General features: G+C 43.2%; 1 protein-coding gene across 1 annotated transcript; it reads left to right on the forward strand.

Annotated features, from left to right (window-relative positions):
• The first annotated feature begins 558 nt into the window (after positions 1-558).
• opn8b (opsin 8, group member b) lies at positions 559-17345 on the forward strand. The gene is made up of 4 exons (XM_058756414.1): positions 559-946; positions 6198-6491; positions 14446-14771; positions 16563-17345. The coding sequence occupies exons 1-4, from the start codon at positions 877-879 to the stop codon at positions 16947-16949; spliced, it is 1077 nt and encodes a 358-aa protein (XP_058612397.1). The 5' UTR covers positions 559-876; the 3' UTR covers positions 16950-17345.
• Positions 17346-18827: the final 1482 nt, after the last annotated feature.

An 18827-nucleotide genomic window follows, 5' to 3' on the forward strand; every position in this document is an offset into this window, starting at 1 on the left:
AAAAACTGTGACATCTGAAGCTTGCTAATTTGATTTGATTTGATTTAATTTCCTAAATGCGAAGAAGAATCAGCTACTTATTTCTTTCTATGTTTTCTGTTTCTGTAATCAAGTGTGTTTTGTGAGGATGCATGATTGCAGTTTATGGCTATTGTACAGTGACAGTAATGCACTTGTATGAGAGATTACTTTGATTCTCCAAAACAAACGGAATAACAATGATTATAGACCTCTCTCTCTCTATATATAGGCTATATATATTATTCTGCATATATTATTGTTTTATTTTAATTAAAATAAATAGATAGATAAGCAAATAAACAAAACATTGTAAATAAACCACAGCAATATTTTGTTCTCCTTTATTATTTTTCCACAGTTGCACTCAAAAATATTTTCATTTATTCTATCTATCTATCTATCTATCTATCTATCTATCTATCTATCTATCTATCTATCTATCTATCTATCCAGTCATCATGAAGCCCCTCCTTTTGAGGACTTCAGTGAAGCGGACCCTTGTAGAGATGCTGTATCAGTCGCTGGATTGAGGGCGTCCAGTGCGCACCAGTAACCTCTCATGCATGGCGAGTTCTGTTTTATTCATTATTGAGCAAAAACAGCGGCATCGCTTTATTTTCTCGGTATGTTGTTGAGTTGAGGGCTTCATTTAATCGCGTTCTTTATTTTTTCTGCACATCAGATGTTTCTGACACCTGACAGAAGTGTAGATCGTCTATAGCTTCTTGTTCCAGTGGAATTTCGCGGCGCATATATTTTCTTTAACTTTTTCCAAATCGCACCGATCCATGTCGAGCGCGTTTCTTTCTGGAAATTGACATCTCGTCCGCTTAAGAGCACATCTCACTTGTCCACATGGATATTTATTCCTCTAAACTATCACCCGCGGTGGATTATGGAGTTGGTGCGTTCCTGCTGCTCATTGGTAAGATTGCGTTACTGGATCTCCCACTTTTTTGGTTAACGTTTCTGGCGCGAAAAATCATGAAAATCATCATTTTGGGGTATACAAGTAAACAATCTAACCAACAAAAAACAACAACGTGATATTTTTGTATGTGAAATTTACTTGCAACAATAGACTTAAATCTTGGAGTAAAAAGTTTGCATTCTCTCAAGAAATCAATTATTCGTTTCATTCACTATTTTAATATTTATAGAGAGAGTCTTACTGTTTATATTTTAATGGCAGTTTCCAGTGTGACAAAATGCTCACTATACAGGTGCTGGTCATACAATTAGAATATCATCAAAAAGTTGATTTATTTCACTAATTCCATTCAAAAAGTGAAACGTGTATATTATATTCATTCATTACACACAGACTGATATATTTCAAATGTTTATTTCTTTTCATTTTGATGATTAGAGCTTACAGCTCATGAAAGTCAAAAATCAGTATCTCAAAATATTAGAATATTACTTAAGACCAATACAAAGAAAGGATTTTTAGAAATCTTGGCCAACTGAAAAGTATGAAAATGAAAAGTATGAGCATGTACAGCACTCAATACTTAGTTGGGGCTCCTTTTGCCTGAATTACTGCAGCAATGCGGCGTGGCATGGAGTCGATCAGTCTGTGGCACTGCTCAGGTGTTATGAGAGCCCAGGTTGCTCTGATAGTGGCCTTCAGCTCATCTGCATTGTTGGGTCTGGTGTCTCTCATCTTCCTCTTGACAATACCCCATAAATTCTCTATGGGGTTCAGGTCAGGCGAGTTTGCTGACCAATCAAGCACAGTAACACTATGGTCATTGAACCAGCTTTTGGTACCTTTGGGCAGGTGCCAAGTCCTGCTGGAAAATGAAATCAGCATCTCCATAAAGCTTGTCAACAGAAGGAAGCATGAAGTGCTCTAAAATTTCCTGGTAGATGGCTGCGTTGACTGTGGACTTCAGAAAACACAGTGGACCAACACCAGCAGATGACATGGCAGCCCAAATCATCACTGACTGTGGAAACTTCACACTGGACTTCAAGCAACATGGATTCTGTGCCTCTCCACTCTTCCTTCAGACTCTGGGACCTTGATTTCCAAATGAAATGTAAAATTTACTTTCATCTGAAAAGAGGACTTTGGACCACTGAGCAACAGTCAAGTTCTTTTTCTCCACAGCCCAGTTAAGATGCTTCTGATGTTGTCTCTGGTTCAGAAGTGGCTTGGTAGCCCTTTTCCTGAAGACGTCTGAGCGTGGTGACTCTTGATGCACTGACTCCAGCTTCAGTTCTCTCCTTGCGAAGCTCTCCCAAGTGTTTGAATCGGCTTTGCTTGACTGTATTCTCAAGCTTGCGGTCATCCCTGTTGCTTGTGCACCTTTTCCTACCCAAATTCTTCCTTCCAGTCAACTTTGCATTTAATATGCTTTGATACAGCACTCTGTAAACAGCCACACCTTTCAGTAATGACCTTCTGTGACTTACCCTCTTTGTGGAGTGTGTCAATGTTCATCTTCTGGATCATTGCCAAGTCAGCAGTCTTCCCCATTATTGTGGTTTCAAAGAACAAGAGATACCCAAAATTTATACTGTAGGGATGGTCATTTATTCAAACTCAAATGTAAATATTCTAATATTTTGAGATACTGATTTTTGACTTTCATGAGCTGTAAGCTCTAATCATCAAAATTAAAAGAAATAAACATTTGAAATATATCAGTCTGTGTGTATACAAGTTTCACTTTTTGAATGGAATTAGTGAAATAAATCAACTTTTTGATGATATTCTAATTATATGACCAGCACCTGTATATGGTGTGTTCAATTAACTTTCTTTTTTCTTTCTGGGTAATAATGGTTGGTCACTGGCTTATTTTTTTTTTTTTTTAGCGCAAAGATATTAAAGTATGTGTCTATGACTTCTTTCATTCTCTCCCTTTGTCACTCATTTAGCATTTATATAGAGAATTCAAAAAGTTGTGTCATTGATTCAGGGGTTCGAGATACAGTAATATGGGTTTATATAATCGTACAGAGACCAGGCTTATTTTAATCAGTAAGTTGAACTGTGAACAATGCAGTTGTGTCAGAGGCAAGAGAAAAGGATGTTTGTCTGAGGACAGAGTAATCATCCATGTCATTACTCCAAGGATGAAGAGACTGATGGGTCTCCAATTTTCCAATTTTCTATTAGAAAATCGTGTTGTAAATGGCACAGTGAGACATATACGTAGAAATCCCTCATCAAAGTGCTTTCACACCGATGTTGCTTTTCATTCGGTTGCTTTGACAAATGGCCTTTGCAACTGGACGTTTAATATAATTTTACACTGCAGGTGTATGATAAACCCTTGATGCAGTTGGCAGATGGAGCATTGAACCTATTTAGAAGCTGAGGATAATTGGGTAAAGCTGATGGCATATGACTTATACACACTTTACCCTTAAGGCTCTGCTGAATGAAGCAGATCTGTTCCCTATAGACTTTTTGTTCCTTGCACAGCAAGATGTTGTTAATTTTAATGGAGCAGATGTAGGTACTGTTGCACGTAGAGACAAATTCCTCTGTTTTCTGCTGCAGGGAGATCCTATAGACTCACATGTAATGCTTTCAATCGTATGATTACAGATGGCTTGTATTAAATGTAATCCACATATCCAGCAGTCAACGATGAAGAATAAAGGATTTCACTGGCACAGCACAGATCAAACATGACAATGCTAGGAACATTCAGCCGTTAGCTCATACAGTATGTAGGGTTGGAACTGAAACCAACCTAAACCTTGCTTAGGACTTATTGGAAATTTGTACAGGATGTGGGTTTTACATTCAAGTTAGAACATCAGTCAGTACTGTATAATGCAGTAATAGATTTTTATTTATTTATTATTTTTATTTAAATAAGCATAAAAATACTACTGATTTACAAATAGTTAATCTTTTTAAATGCAGTCAGAAATGAACATTTGATTTTTATCACATTACAGTAATATCAGTGAATTAGTGAGGATGCAATGCAAAAAAAAAAATCTAAATTATTTAAGATTAAATTTCATTAGGCTATGTAAAACATGTTGCGTGGTTATGTGACATTCACCCCACTAGACCTTCATTGATTGTTGTGTAAAACATGTTCTAAGTTGTCCTTATAGCTTCAACTGTAGTGTGATGCTAGTAATTCCAAGGTCATGGGTTAAATTCCTGAATGCATGAAGTGATTAAAATATACATGGCTTGAATGCAATATAATTGCTTTTAGATAAAACTCCTGCCAAATTCATACAGTAAGTCCCAAAGTTACATTTACATTTATGCATTTAGCAGACGCTTTTATCCAAAGCGACTTACATTGCATTCAAGTTACAGTTTTTACATTTTATCAGCTCTTGCTTTCCCTGGGAATCGAACCCATGATCTTGGCGTTGCTAGCGCCATGCTCTACTATTTGAGCTACAGGAAAGCGTTATTATATACTGCTAAAGTTTAAAGCTCCAGTTTGGTTATGAAAATACCAGTGTAAACTGGTGATAAAGCATCTCGACAGCTCTGTGTGAAACTACACATGGCTGAAGGGCAAAACAAGAAGGTCATAGAGGAGGCAAGATGACACAGGTTATTGAGATAAAAGTGAGGTTGAGACACAAGAGACTGTTTGAAGATGGGGTTACATAAGACTACAGGATGAATTTGTCTTTGGGATTTGATCAAAACAGCAATGTCAAAAAATATATGGCAAAACATATCACCATATCACCCTGCAGCTCAAGACCGGTTGCCCACAGAAGCTAAGCAGGGCTGAGCTTGGTCAGTACCTGGATGGGAGACCTCCTGGGAAAACTAGGTTGCTGTTGGAAGAGGTGTTAGTGAGGCCAGCAGGGGGTGGTCTGTGTGGGTCCTAATGCCCCAGTATAGTGACGGGGACACTATACTGTCAAAGAGCACCGTCTTTAGGATGAGACGTTAAACCGAGGTCCTGACTCTCTGTGGTCATTAAAAAATCCCATGACACTCATTGTAAAGATTAGGGGTGTAACCCCAGTGTCCTGGCCAAATTCCCTCCACTGGCCCTTGTCAATCATGGCCTCCTAATAATCCCCATCCACTTGATTGGCTGTATCTCTCTCTCCTCTCCACCTGTAACTGGTGTGTGGTGAGCGCACTGGAGCCGTTGTCCTGTGGCTGCCGTCGCATCATCCAAGTGGATGCTGCACACTGGTGGTGGTTGAGGAGAGACCCCCCACATGATTGTAAAGCACTTTGGGTGTATAGCAATACACAGTAAAGCGCTATATAAATGCCTCATTCATTCATTCATCCCAACATTTTCTCCGAACAGAACGCTATATAATACAATCTGTAGATTAAGAGGAGACTAGCAATGCCAAGAACATGGGATATGGACTGATAAAATGAACCTTGAATGCAATGCATGTCACTTTGGATAAAAGCATCGACCAAATGCATAAGATAAATGAAGTGCACAATATGCATTAATGTAAAACATTTAAAAATCGTATATAGATATAATACAGCATCTTGCATTTTCTCAGCAAGTATATGGAAGAAAGTGTAAGTGATAGAGATGGATATCAGTCAGCCAGTCATTATCACAAAATCAAAACACAGTATGTCATATGTTTTCTGTCAAAATAAATAAATGGAAATTAAATGTTAATGTAATACATGGATTAAGTCTAAATTATTTAAATATGTGAGAATACAGAGACTATAAGACATGACAAGACAAGCTGGAATGCTTGACAAAATATTTGAGCATATAGTGTAGTAGCTGACCAATCAGAATCGAGTTACAGATGTAATTAGTGTTATACAAAACGCGATAGTTATTAGCTACAATATGCACATTCATTATCGTTCAAACGTGTAGGGTCAGTAACAAGTGTTTTTATTTTTATTTTTTATTACCACTTACCCCTTGAGTGTGCTAGTGTATGAAGGATGGGTTCCAATGTACTACAAGTGGTAACTAAATACATTTTTAAAATATAGAGATAGTATGTTAAAAGCACATTTTAGTTCATATTCATGCTGTCTCAAAATAGCACAGTTGAGTACACTTAGACGATCTTAAGTTTATCTTAAGAGGTACTAGAGAATTATTTTTTGTATATATTAAGTACAAAATTTAGTGTGTGAAAATAGTGCACTTAAAGTACATTAAGGAAGAGCACTTTTTTCATTTGGGTATGTATTTCTTCTTTTTGTCTTTCACGTGCAGCAATTCTTTCCATTGTGGGGAATTTGATGGTTCTTCTGATGGCATACAAGCGGTCAAACCACATGAAGCCCCCTGAGTATCTGAGTGTGAATCTTGCTGTGACAGATCTGGGAGCAGCCGTCACCATGTACCCGCTGGCTGTAGCCTCAGCGTGGAACCACCACTGGATAGGAGGAAACGTCACCTGTGTGTACTACGGCCTGATAGGATTTTTCTTTGGAGCAGCTAGCATGATGACCCTGACAATTATGGCTATTGTACGATTCATTGTGTCTTTAACGCTACAGTCACCCAGTGAGTTCCCCTGGGCTCTATCCTTGGACCTATTTTCATTCTGACTCCCGCATGGATTTCTAATGAGTGGTACAACCTCAGGGCTCCTGAGAGTTCAATTATCTTTTCTTACCATGTGAAAGTTCTTTTGAGAATGACAATGATGTACATTTCAGAGGTACAGACATTTGTCTGATGTATGTTATCTGCTACAACAAAAAAAAAAAAAAAAAAAATCCAATTAAAACTGTTTTAATAGTATAGCCACAATATCTAAACAATATGGATGTTAATGATTTTGATAATGAATATGATAATGTGAAAAATCACATATTAACCTAAAAACCTTAAACAACTGTAAAAAGGATGATTTTAAAAGCTTTGCACCCCAAATTATACACTATTTTAACTGAAAAATTAAGTCAGGTACTTTTATAAAATGTTGACCTTCACATTTCTGCTCTAATCGTAATCAGTTTTGTGGTAACCAATATTATGCCACAAATGCTGTTGATTGAACTAAACTACTAAACTCAGAATATTCATTTGACCATACTTTTCAAATGGCATTGATATCGCTGAGACCCCAGACAGAACATTGTCCATTTATTAAATGTATATAATACAGCAAATCATTTCTGATTAATTCCAATGTAACATAACAAAGCAAGGTTTTGGTAAGGGTTTTACAGAGGGAGTGATCTGGTTTCAGCTCTGTAAGAGGTCATGTTCTCACTGAGAGCTGCTAGGGAGCTCTGTTACAGTAGATAGTGGTCATTTACACACAAACTCAACATGACAGTTTAGTAAAGCTAACTTATTAGAGATTTTGGCTGTCTCAAGACAAACACTGAATTATTGAAATGAAACTTGGCATGGGAATAACGGCTGTGGAGGGAAACAAATAGATTTCTTGTTTGTTCTTATTGAGAAATACTAATGAAGAGCTGAAAGAGATACCATTCCAGAATAACTCATTAAGTAGGCCCGTTAAATTAAACAACTACCAAGAAAACCCTAGAAAACATCCAGCAACCCACTGCCAACCGCCTGGAATGCCCTAACAACAATCTAGAAACCATATAGCATTGCCTAACAACCAACTGGAACATTTTAGCATCACAGTGGCTAATTTTGCATGAGCAAGCACTACTCATGTTTTCATCAAATGAAACAATCTATTATTCATGTTTGCATTTAGTGCCAGATGTCAGATTCAGCTTATTTGTGCATCTTTTTTCTGGGAAAAGACCACCTACATTGTGCTACAGAGGAAGTTTTAGGGTTTTGAAATTACTCCACTACAAAGATAAATATCTCTGTAATAAAATTATCTAGAGTATCTATCAATAGAAATAAATAAATAAATACATACATAAAATAACAAGGAAAAACAAATATTCTTAATATATCAAATAAATGTTCTTTTAAAATAAAATAATTTGTTGTGGATCATCTGACCAAATGTGATCAAATCAAAAATATATGTTTGAGCATGAAAGTTATTGTTCAATTATTTCAGCTTTAAGTTTATTTTATACTTTTGTAAGTATTTATGTTTCGGTGATGCTTGTAAGCAAATGATGATCATTATTGTTCAACCACCTACAGTGCATGAGCTACAGAGGATGTTTTAGGCTTTAACTGGGTTTTGAAGTTATTCCATTACAAAGGTAAATGTCAGTATCAGCATTAAATATCTATAAATAACAATCAATCAATAGGGACATATTGCATCAAAGAAAACAGGTTCCCTTTCAGTCGGTCACTCCGAGTCACGTCGGATGACCGACGAATTGGGATCTCGCCAGAGAGACCAATCCACTTCGAGTGTAACTAAACGAGCCAATGGACATTGGCATGCGATCATTGCATCCAGCTGCAGCTGATCACAGCGTGAGTATAAGAGGCAGCGGGTGCATCGCATTAATTCATCCTTTCGCTTCGGAGCCGAGCGGTAGTGGTGAAGCTACTGCTCTTCCCTTCCAGAGAGTGTTCTGCGAGTGCGGGCGTTACGGCGCAGCAGCGGTGGTGGTCGTCACGTCGGCGGGAGAAAAAGTTCGTCTTTGCTGACAGCCACACTAGGAGTGTGCGGTGGCCAGTTCCCCTGCGTGCTTCAGCACTAAAAGAGCATTTCTCTGAAAGAGCAATTTCTCTAAAAGAGTAACACGGGTGATCGCGTCTTTTTAAAGATGTCTTATCACCCGTGCGTTTCTGGGTGTGGTCCTTTCCTGGCGCCTCAGGACAGTCACGATCGCTGCCTCACGTGTCTGGGCATTCAGCACGCTGAGGAAGCTTTCGTGGATGGTTCATGTTCTTCTTGTGGGGACATGACCATCTCGGAGTTGCATAATAGACTCCGCTGTGTCAAACATGGCGGAGTCCCTCTGCCTCTGCCGGGGCGGCGCTGGATCCGGTGGAGTCAGAGGTGATTTGAGGATTACGGTGAGGGCTTCCCCAAGAGGAGTTCCTCACCCCTCAGGCACTCTGCAGCCGGTGGGGTTGCCGTTGGAGCGGGCTGGGACCTCTGCAGAGAGGGGTTTACCACCTGTTTCCTTCGGTGCTCCCCCTGACGACCAGATGTCGATTGCTGCATCGGAGAGTGAGTCGCCCTCTGGGGATGACGACTCTGCTGCGTTGTCCCCTTCGGGTGTGGTACCGTTGTCCGAGCCAGATCCAGAGATGACGGCTATGCTTTCCCGGGCCGCCGAGAATGTCGGGCTCGTGTGGAATCCTCTACCGCGTCCCGATCCTTCGAGGCTGGACGAGTGGTTTCTCGGTGGGGGTCGCGCTGGTTCTCAGCGCCCCCCTCCAGTGCCATTCTTTCCGGAAGTGCATGAGGAGCTTACAAGATCGTGGAAGGCACCTTTTACTGCCCGAAACAAATCCTCCGCTCTCACCACCCTCGATGGTGGGGCCGCTTTTGGGTATGCGGGCATCCCCTCGGTGGAGCGGTCTGTGGCCATGCAACTATGTCCAACAGCCGCTACCACTCTGCGGGGTGACCCGTGTCTCCCCTCGCGGGCCTGTAAGTATTCGTCAGGTCTAACTGGCAGTGCTTATAGAGCCTGTGGGGAGGCAGCTTCTGCCCTTCACGCCATGGCGTTACTGCAGGTCCACCAGGCCAAAGCCCTGAAAGACCTGCACGAGGGTGGTCATGACCTGGCGGTTCTACATGAGCTGCGTGCTGCGACGGACCTCGCGCTTCGAGCGACGAAGGTGACCGCACAGTCTCTGGGTCGTGCGATGTCCACGTTAGTGGTCCAGGAGCGCCATCTCTGGCTGTGTCTTGCTGACATGAAGGAGCAGGAGAAGGTACAGTTCCTGAATGCTCCCGTGTCGCAGACCGGCCTTTTCGGCGACGCTGTCGAGAGCTTTGCCCAGCAGTTCTCGGCAGCCCAGAAGCAGACTGAGGCGATCAAACACATCATGCGTTGGAGGAAACCTGCTGCTTCCACTCCGGCTGCAGCCCCTCAGCCTGCTCGTCGCCGTGGGCGCCCCCCTTCGGCTGCCCCTGCTCCCGCGCAGCCACAGCAGCCTTCCACCAGGCAGCGTCGTGGAGCCGGTCGCAGGCAGAACGCCCAGCCCGTCCAGGCCCCCGCCAAACCTGGCGGCAAGCGCAAGTGCAAGAGGCCCTGAGACGGGCGACCCAGAGATGGTGACCGCACCACTCCCTCCCCCGGAGGAGGGCCGGGTGGAGAATCTTTTGTTTTGTTTTGTTTTTGTTTTCCGCCCAAAACATTAATAAAAGAGCAGTTTCCTCAATCTCTGGGTCTCAAGAGGAGGAGAGTGGTAAACTGTGCATCACGGGATCACTTCCCTTCTCCTCTCTCGCCAGCAGGCAGCAGTGGGTTGCCCAAGAGCACCCCTCCTGCCCATTCGTGGAACCAGGTAAGGGCGGTAGCACTCGAGTCCCCGCTTCAAGTCGTCACACGCCAGGCTGTCACAAGCCTCAAGCCGGGTTCCTGTGTTTCCTCCCTCACAAGGAGGAATCGGGTGAGTGTTACACTGCACACCCAGACCCCGCCCCCCGCCATCACAGGCCAAGCCGTCACAGGCTCCGGGCCGGGTCCCTGTGTTCCACCTCGCTGCCCCACCGCGGGTATGTCGGTGGCCCCGTTGGTCCTGCTGGTACGGTCTCTCGGAGCCTGGCTAGCGCTCCCCAGTCCGTCTCGGTGGCTCCTGCGGACCATCAGACTCGGCTACGCGATTCAGTTCGCCCGGCGTCCCCCCAAGTTCGGGGGCATCCGGTTCACTTCAATCAAGGCCGTCGATGCCCCTGTCTTGCGTGCGGAAATTGCAGTCCTGCTGGCGAAGGACGTGATAGAGCCGGTCCCTCCAGCCGATATGAGGTCGGGTTTTTACAGCCCTTACTTCATTGTGCCCAAGAAAAGTGGTGGGTTACGACCAATCTTGGATCTGGCTGGCACCTCAGCCAGTTGGGTCTTCGGGTCAACTGGGAAAAGAGCAAACTCGTGCCAACGCAGAGGATCTCTTTTCTCAGCATGGAGTTGGATTCGGTCAACCAGACAGCACGCCTCACCCAGGAACGTGCTCAGTCAGTGCTGAACTGCCTCAAGACTTTATCAGGCAGGACGGCGGTCCCACTGAAACTCTTTCAGAGGCTCCTGGGGCATATGGCTGCAGCTGCGGCGATAGTTCCGCTCGGTCTGCTCCATATGAGACCGCTTCAGCACTGGCTCCATGGCCGAGTCCCGAGGTGGGCGTGGAAACACGGTACTCACCGGGTTCAGATTACACCGGCCTGCCGCAAAACCTTCAGCCCGTGGACAGATCCCTCGTTCCTTCGGGCAGGAGTGCCCTTGGAGCAGGTATCCAGGCATGCTGTCGTATTCACAGATGCCTCGGCCACCGGCTGGGGAGCCACATACAACGGGCACGCAGTGTCAGGGGTGTGGACGAGTCCCCAACTGCGTTGGCATATCAATTGCCTCGAGTTGCTGGCAGTACGCCTTGCCTTGAGCCGCCTCAGAGGGCGCCTTCGGGGCAAGGACGTTCTGGTCCATATGGACAACACTGCGACCGTTGCGTATATCAACTGGCAAGGCAGTTTACGCTCCCGTCGCATGTTGCAACTCGCCCGCCACCTCCTCCTCTGGGCACTCCCGGGGGAGTGGAGACTCCATTCCCAGGCGGTCCAGCTGATTTGGAGTCGGTTCGGAGTTGCTCAGGTAAACCTGTTTGCATCTCCAGAAACCACCCACTGCCAGTGGTTCTACTCCCTGTCCGAGGCAACTCTCGGCACGGACGCACTGGCACACAGCTGGCCCCAGGGCCTGCGCAAATATGCGTTCCCCCCAGTGAGCCTGCTAGCACAGACACTGTGCAAGATCAGGGAGGACGAGGAGCAGGTCTTGTTAGTGGCTCCATATTGGCCCAACAGGACCTGGTTCCCGGAACTCATGCTCCTCGCGACAGCCCCTCCCTGGCCGATTCCTCTGAGGAAGGATCTGCTTTCTCAGAGACGGGGCACCCTCTGGCACCCGCGTCCATACTTGTGGAAACTCCATGTGTGGTCCCTGGACGGGACGTGGAGGTTCTAGGTGATCTGCCCCAGGAGGTAGCTCTCACTATCGCTTCAGCACGAGCACCGTCCACAAGACTGGCCTATGCGCTGAAGTGGAACCTGTTCGTCGAATGGTATTCCTCTCACCGTGAGGACCCCCGGAGATGTTCGATCAGAGCCGTGCTTTCCTTTTTGCAACAAGGGTTGGAGCGTAGGCTGTCCCCCTCCACCCTTAAGGTTTATGTTGCTGCTATTTCCGCTCACCACGACCCCGTAGAGGGGAGGTCGGTGGGGAAGCACGATCTGGTTGTCAGGTTTCTTAGGGGGGCCAGGAGGTTAAACCCTCCTAGGCCTCCCTCCCTACCCTCTTGGGATTTGGCATTGGTGCTAAGAGCCCTACAAACTGCCCCCTTCGAGCCTTTGCAGTCAGTCGAGTTGAAGTTTCTCTCTATGAAAACCCTACTCCTGAGTGCGTTGGCCTCGATCAAGAGGGTCGGGGACCTGCAGGCATTTTCGGTCGACGAATCGTGCCTTGAGTTTGGGCCGGCTGACTCCAGTGCAACACTGAGGCCCCGTCCCGGCTACGTGCCCAAGGTTCCTACCACTCCCTTCAGGGACCAGGTAGTGAACCTGCAAGCGCTGCCCCTGGAGGAGGCAGACCCAGCCCTAGCTTTGCTCTGTCCTGTACGCGCACTGCGACAGTATGTGGATAGAACTCAGAGCTTCAGGACCTCAGAACAGCTCTTTGTCTGTTACGGAGGACAGCAGAAGGGGAAGGCTGTCTCCAAGCAGAGGATGGCCCACTGGATAGTGGATGCCATCACCTTGGCCTATGGAGCACAAGGTGTGCCCTGCCCGCTCAGGTTGCGTGCTCACTCCACTAGGGGTGTCACATCGTCCTAGGCGCTGGCTCGTGGTGCCTCGCTAGCAGACATCTGTAGAGCTGCGGGTTGGGCGACTCCTAACACGTTCGCTAGGTTTTATAGCCTACGTGTCGAACCGGTTTCCTCCTGTGTTCTCACCTCAAACGGGTAGTGGCACTGAGAGGCCCGGCTCAGAGTCGGCTTGCGGCGTTCTTTCGTCCAATTCTCCAGAGAGTTCCTTAACCAGGCAAACCCTGTCGAGTCCTTCAGCACTCCGGCGTTCGGATGTGGCGGAGCGTCCGGCGCCAGGCCTTTCAGCCAATGAATTCTTGAAATCTGATGTGAGGCTAGTGCCCATGTGAGAGACCCTGCCGGGATCCCATATGTGTATTCCACGGTATGCTTATTAGAGCCGTGTTTCCTCTGGCAGACCACGTTCTGACATCTCTAATGATGCAGCCTGTGCCATCTCAGAGACTTCCATGTGCAATAGGGCCCTATGGGGTTACTTCACATGTCTAAATGCCACTTAACCCCCTCGGGGAGGAGGTGACTCCGCAGTGTGCCTCTTCCAAATGGAAGGGCACGCTTCCCAGTGTCATCCAAGTCTTACTGTCTGGGTTGTCCAAGGAACAACAGTAGTTGACCTTCTCTGTGTAGAGCCCGGTCCTATCGTCTGCCTTATAGGAAGGATCAGGAGGCCTACACAGGGCACTGGAAGGGGCAGCTCCTGTGGCGTTTTGGTAGGGATCCCAATTCGTCGGTCAGCCGACGTGACTCGGAGTGACCGACTGAAAGGGAACATCTCGGTTATGTATGTAACCCTCGTTCCTTGAAGAAGGGAACGGAGACGTCACGTCCCGTCGCCACAGTCGCTGTACCACCGCTGAGCGGCCGGGTCACCGGCTCGGCTCCTCAGCGAAAGCATGAATGTCGCGGTGCACCCACTGCCTCTTATACTCACGCTGTGATCAGCGGCAGCTGGATGCAATGATCGCATGCCAATGTCCATTGGCTCGTTTAGTTACACTCGAAGTGGATTGGTCTCTCTGGCGAGATCCCAATTCGTCGGTCATCCGACGTGACGTCTCCGTTCCCTTCTTCAGGGAACGAGGGTTACATACGTAACCGAGACATTTTTCTTTATTCTTTTAAAATAAAAGAATTCAATGTGAATCATCAGACCAAATGTAATCAATCCAAAATATAAGCATCACAAAACTTGTTAAATTATTAATTCAATATCTTTATTTTACTTTTGTTTGTTTATAGCCACAGCCAACCCACATGGGTCCATTTATTTGCTCCGTTATTGGAAACAAGCACAAAAGTACAGCACTTCATTAGCAAGTTGCACATTTTGACAGCTAATATAGCAGAAGGTAGTCACGATACAAAAATCAGCTCATAAATAAGATAGGAGGTGAAAATGGTTATACAAAACTAGATTATTTTTAATTATTCTTATAGGAAGACAATAAAATGCTAAATATAAAATTAAAATAAAAGAGCAACATATTAAAACTGCTTTTGCATTCAGATCCCCTTTATTTCAACTTTAACTGTCTGTTTTTTTTTTCCATAGAAGAGAAAATCAGCAAAAGGAACGCAAAGATCCTTGTGGCGACCACATGGCTGTATGCACTGCTCTGGGCTATTTTTCCTTTGATTGGCTGGGGAAAATATGGCCCGGAGCCCTTTGGCCTGTCCTGTACTCTGGCTTGGAAAGACATGAAGGAACAGAGCCAGTCTTTTGTCATCACCATCTTCTTCATGAACCTCATCCTCCCAGCCATCATCATCATCTCATGCTACTCTGCTATTGCTCTGAAACTATACATTACCTACAAGTCTATGGACGACAGCAACCACATCCCCAACATGGTAAAGATGCAGCGGCGGCTCATGGTGGTGAGTCTGTTTGATTTACTGTTTGCACCAGCTACACTGCTATTATGAAATAAAATCTGTACATTATGTGCTTACCTGAACACGATCTGAAACTCAAGAGCATCAGAGGCTTTCTAACTGATGCTTTTATCCTCAATAACTCATACAAGACGTGTTCAAAACAGCAAGACAGATGTAGATGCAATTATCAGAGTAACTAGTTATGTTTAAGTCACAGTGGCCAGGCATCAATTTGACACAATTCTTTAAATATTAAAAACATATTTACATATTAAATATTTAATCTGGATGTTTAAAACCTTGATGTTTTGTGAAACACCAAAACAGGGTTTAGTGCATGCATTCAAACGTACTGCCTTAAGATGCGTGGCATACATCACAAAAAGCTGCTTAAATCATTTCAGCTATTTAAATTATGCAAATTATGCAAAACATCAGAACACTGAAAAAACTATTTGCAAATAAAGAAGAGAAGAATCCAAATGATCACTTCCAGGGAATCTGGCATAAAGAAGGAATCAAAAATGGAAGTTGAGGGAGTTTTGGGAATAAATGGTCAATCACCTGAACAAATTATTTAATCACATGATTTGCTGAGGCACATGACTGTTTTAATGCACATGTATGAATTTACGTGTTTCCAATGGTAGTTGCCAAAGCAGAAAAAACAAAAACAAAATATGACTTACATTATCAGTCTGCTCCTCTCTCAAAACTGTTGTATGGCTTCAGAAGAGTTGGAATGTATTGAATCCGTTGAACTTTGAAACTCATGAACTTTATAGTGTGTTGAAAGGAGCTGTAAATCCCCTGTCTGTTGTTGATATATGAAATAAGAGATGCCTGACATGTAAGATTTCTTATTTGTATTCCACAGAAGAAAGAAAATAACAGATATGGTTCAAGCCAGAAACTCTTCAGTTTCTAATCCTTACATCACACCCCCAAACTCTGACTCTTTCAGAAATCCCAACCTTGAACATTGTCATTTCTAGTTTAACAACACCGAGGGATATGTCTCCCTGTAGTATGAATTTTATTTTAAGAAAATAACTCATTCAAAACTGAGCTCTATTCATCCCAGACACGCTTGAGCTTTCCAAAGCAACAGTTATTTCAAACAACTGTAAATGATTCAATACCCACCTGCTTTCTTTTCCCATGTTTTTATCTGTGAATGTTCTTCCCACATGAGACCATTTCAAAACTGCTGTAGACGGAAGCTTCACATCATCTGAAGGTTGTTTAAAGACAGCGACGCATTCAGCATTCATATCTTGCATTGTCAATGTATTCACAAAGAGACTGCATGATGGTCATTATGTTCTTCTCTAACTTGCTTCCTAATCTAATTGTCTAACAAACCCACACTGTAAAAAATGATCATATATGTAATGATAAAAGACTATAAAAATGGTAACAGTAGGTTAACAATTGGTTAACAGTAAGTTCCCTTACTCTATCATGTAATTGTACAGTAAAATAATGTTAGGCCAATATTTGTTTCTTCATGGGAACAGATTTGGAGAAATTTAGCATTACTTCACTTGCTCACCAATGTATCCTCTGCAGTGAATGGGTGCCATCAGAATAAAAACATAAAAACATCACATCTACAATCTACAAGTGATCCACATGCCTCCAGTCCATCAATTAACATCTTCTAAAGCAAAAAGCTGCGTATTTCTATGTGTATAGAAGTAAATGCGTATTTTACATGTTTATAGAACATACACCCAACATAATCTGCCCCCAAAACAGATCTGAACGTGCTATTCTTTGCTTTTACAGATTGCTGTGTTGATCAGCATTGGGTTTGTTGGCTGCTGGGCGCCGTACGGCATCGTCAGCCTGTGGTCCATCTACCGGCCCGGTGACTCAATCCCTCCTGAGGTCAGCATGCTACCTTGTCTGTTCGCCAAGTCGTCCACTGTATACAACCCATTCATCTACTATATCTTCAGCAAGACCTTTAAACAAGAAGTCAATCAGTTGGGCCGCCTCTGTGGGCGATCCAACATCTGCCGTACCTCTGAAGCCAAAAACGGCCCGGAGAATACCATCTACCTAGTGTGCGATGAAAACAAGTCCAAAGCTGGAGCAGAGGAACAATCAATAGAGAAGAGCAGGGAGAATGAGACCCAACTGATCAGTAGGACCTGTGATTTGCACTCATAAGAGTGAATCGGCACAGAACACTGATAGTGGAAAGGTTTGAGCTATTTTTGCCTGGTTGAAGGCACATGGAGTGCTCCATGGACTCTTGAATGAACTTTTGTTTCTTCTTTTATTCCACAAGCTTCGATGCCACTCCATATCATCACATTGTATGGCATAGTGCATTGCTGTGTGACATTATCAGTGAGGTGTTTAGGTGTTATCTTTCATTATAAAACGGGCATTTCGCTGACACATTCTAATTCTAATTCTAGAATCTTTATTCAAATGGATCGCCAAAAAATGAAAATTCTGCAAAACCCATATTACTTTCTTTCTTCTGTGGAACTCGTAGAGATATTGTGCATCAGTTTAAGCTTATGCTTTTATTAGGTGCATGGTGATTCATACTCCCAAACTTCTCAACAGCCAAAAAACACAATTAAAGTATCATAAAATTAGTCCATATGGCCCATGCAGTATATATTTCAAGTCTTCTTAAGTTATATGATAGCTTTGTGTGAGGCACAAAGTGAAATTTAAGAAATGTAAGATTTGTTAAGCTGTCAAATCTGATTTTTTTTTTTCATTTTATGAAGGTAATTGAATTGTGTCTATATAGACAGTTCAATTATACATTACAGTATTTTTTACAGTACTTTTACTGTACTATTGCATTTTGTAGTTTGATTGTAAATTTTGTACTAATTCATTTACTACAGACTTGCTTTCCGTTCACTGATTTCTTTATATAGATTATGTATATTATTATATAGATGATCACATATAATATCTATAGATCAGTGTTACTTCAGTGGGTCAAATCAACACACCAATTCCAACAGCACTAGTGTGATGTCATTCATAATCACTAGTTTCTTATTCATGAATATGATTTTGTGTGGTCATTCGTGTGCTCTGGATTTACAATCACAATTATTTCTGTCTCCACTTGAAGCGTGCATGTCCGTCCAAATTAGTCCAAAAGTCAGATTTGAAACAACATGACAGTGAGACAGGATTTTCATTTTCAGGTGAACTATTGCTAAACTTAGTTCTAGTCTGATAACGGCCCATATTTATTTTTGGTGTGCCTGCATCACCCTGATTTTGCCATGTTAAATGAAAACATGTTGAATTGTTGTTTTTACCCGTTTGATTGATTTTGGCATCCTCAGGAAAGAGAGAAAAAAACATTCAGCCAAAGAACATGTGGATGCTCCGATGAAAAGTGCTGTGTTTTTCGCTTCAATGACTCCACTGTGGCCATAACCAGGTCGTGTGGGACTGTAGTCATTCATCTCATCACTGGGAAAGAACACTTTGCTGTGGGATATGCAGGTTGTTTCCCAGAGTTGATGAGAGAGTTTGCGCTGGTTCATCCTGCAGGCTCTCACTGTCTGTGAAGCACATGATATCCTGTTATGAAAAGATCTTTTTGTTCTGTTTAATACCTGGGGAGAAACATAAAAATACAGCTGAAAAAATTAAGAGACTTATGATAAATGATAAATTTCTCTGGTTTTACTATTTATAGGTTTGTGTTTGAGTAAAATTCATGTTTTTGTTTTATTTTATTAACTACTGAAATTATTACTCCTTTATTCCAAATAAACATATTGTCATTTGTTTATGTCATTTGTATCCCATGAAAACACATATAAATGAACAAGACATATGAATAAAAAATGAACATTAACATTAAACTTCTGAACTCTTTGAAAAAAAAAATGGTTGTTGATGCCAGAGTATTTGGAGGCCCCTCATTTTCAGTATTTTGGGCCCACTCACTCACTGTCTGTCTGGACAACCTCAAAATATCACTAAAAATATATGAGAATTAATATCTGCATCTGAAGCTAAACATAAGTATTTGATGTTAAGTCAGACACATAACAA

This window comes from Onychostoma macrolepis, chromosome 20 (assembly GCF_012432095.1).
Source record: "Onychostoma macrolepis isolate SWU-2019 chromosome 20, ASM1243209v1, whole genome shotgun sequence".
Classification (NCBI taxonomy): Eukaryota; Metazoa; Chordata; class Actinopteri; order Cypriniformes; family Cyprinidae; genus Onychostoma; species Onychostoma macrolepis.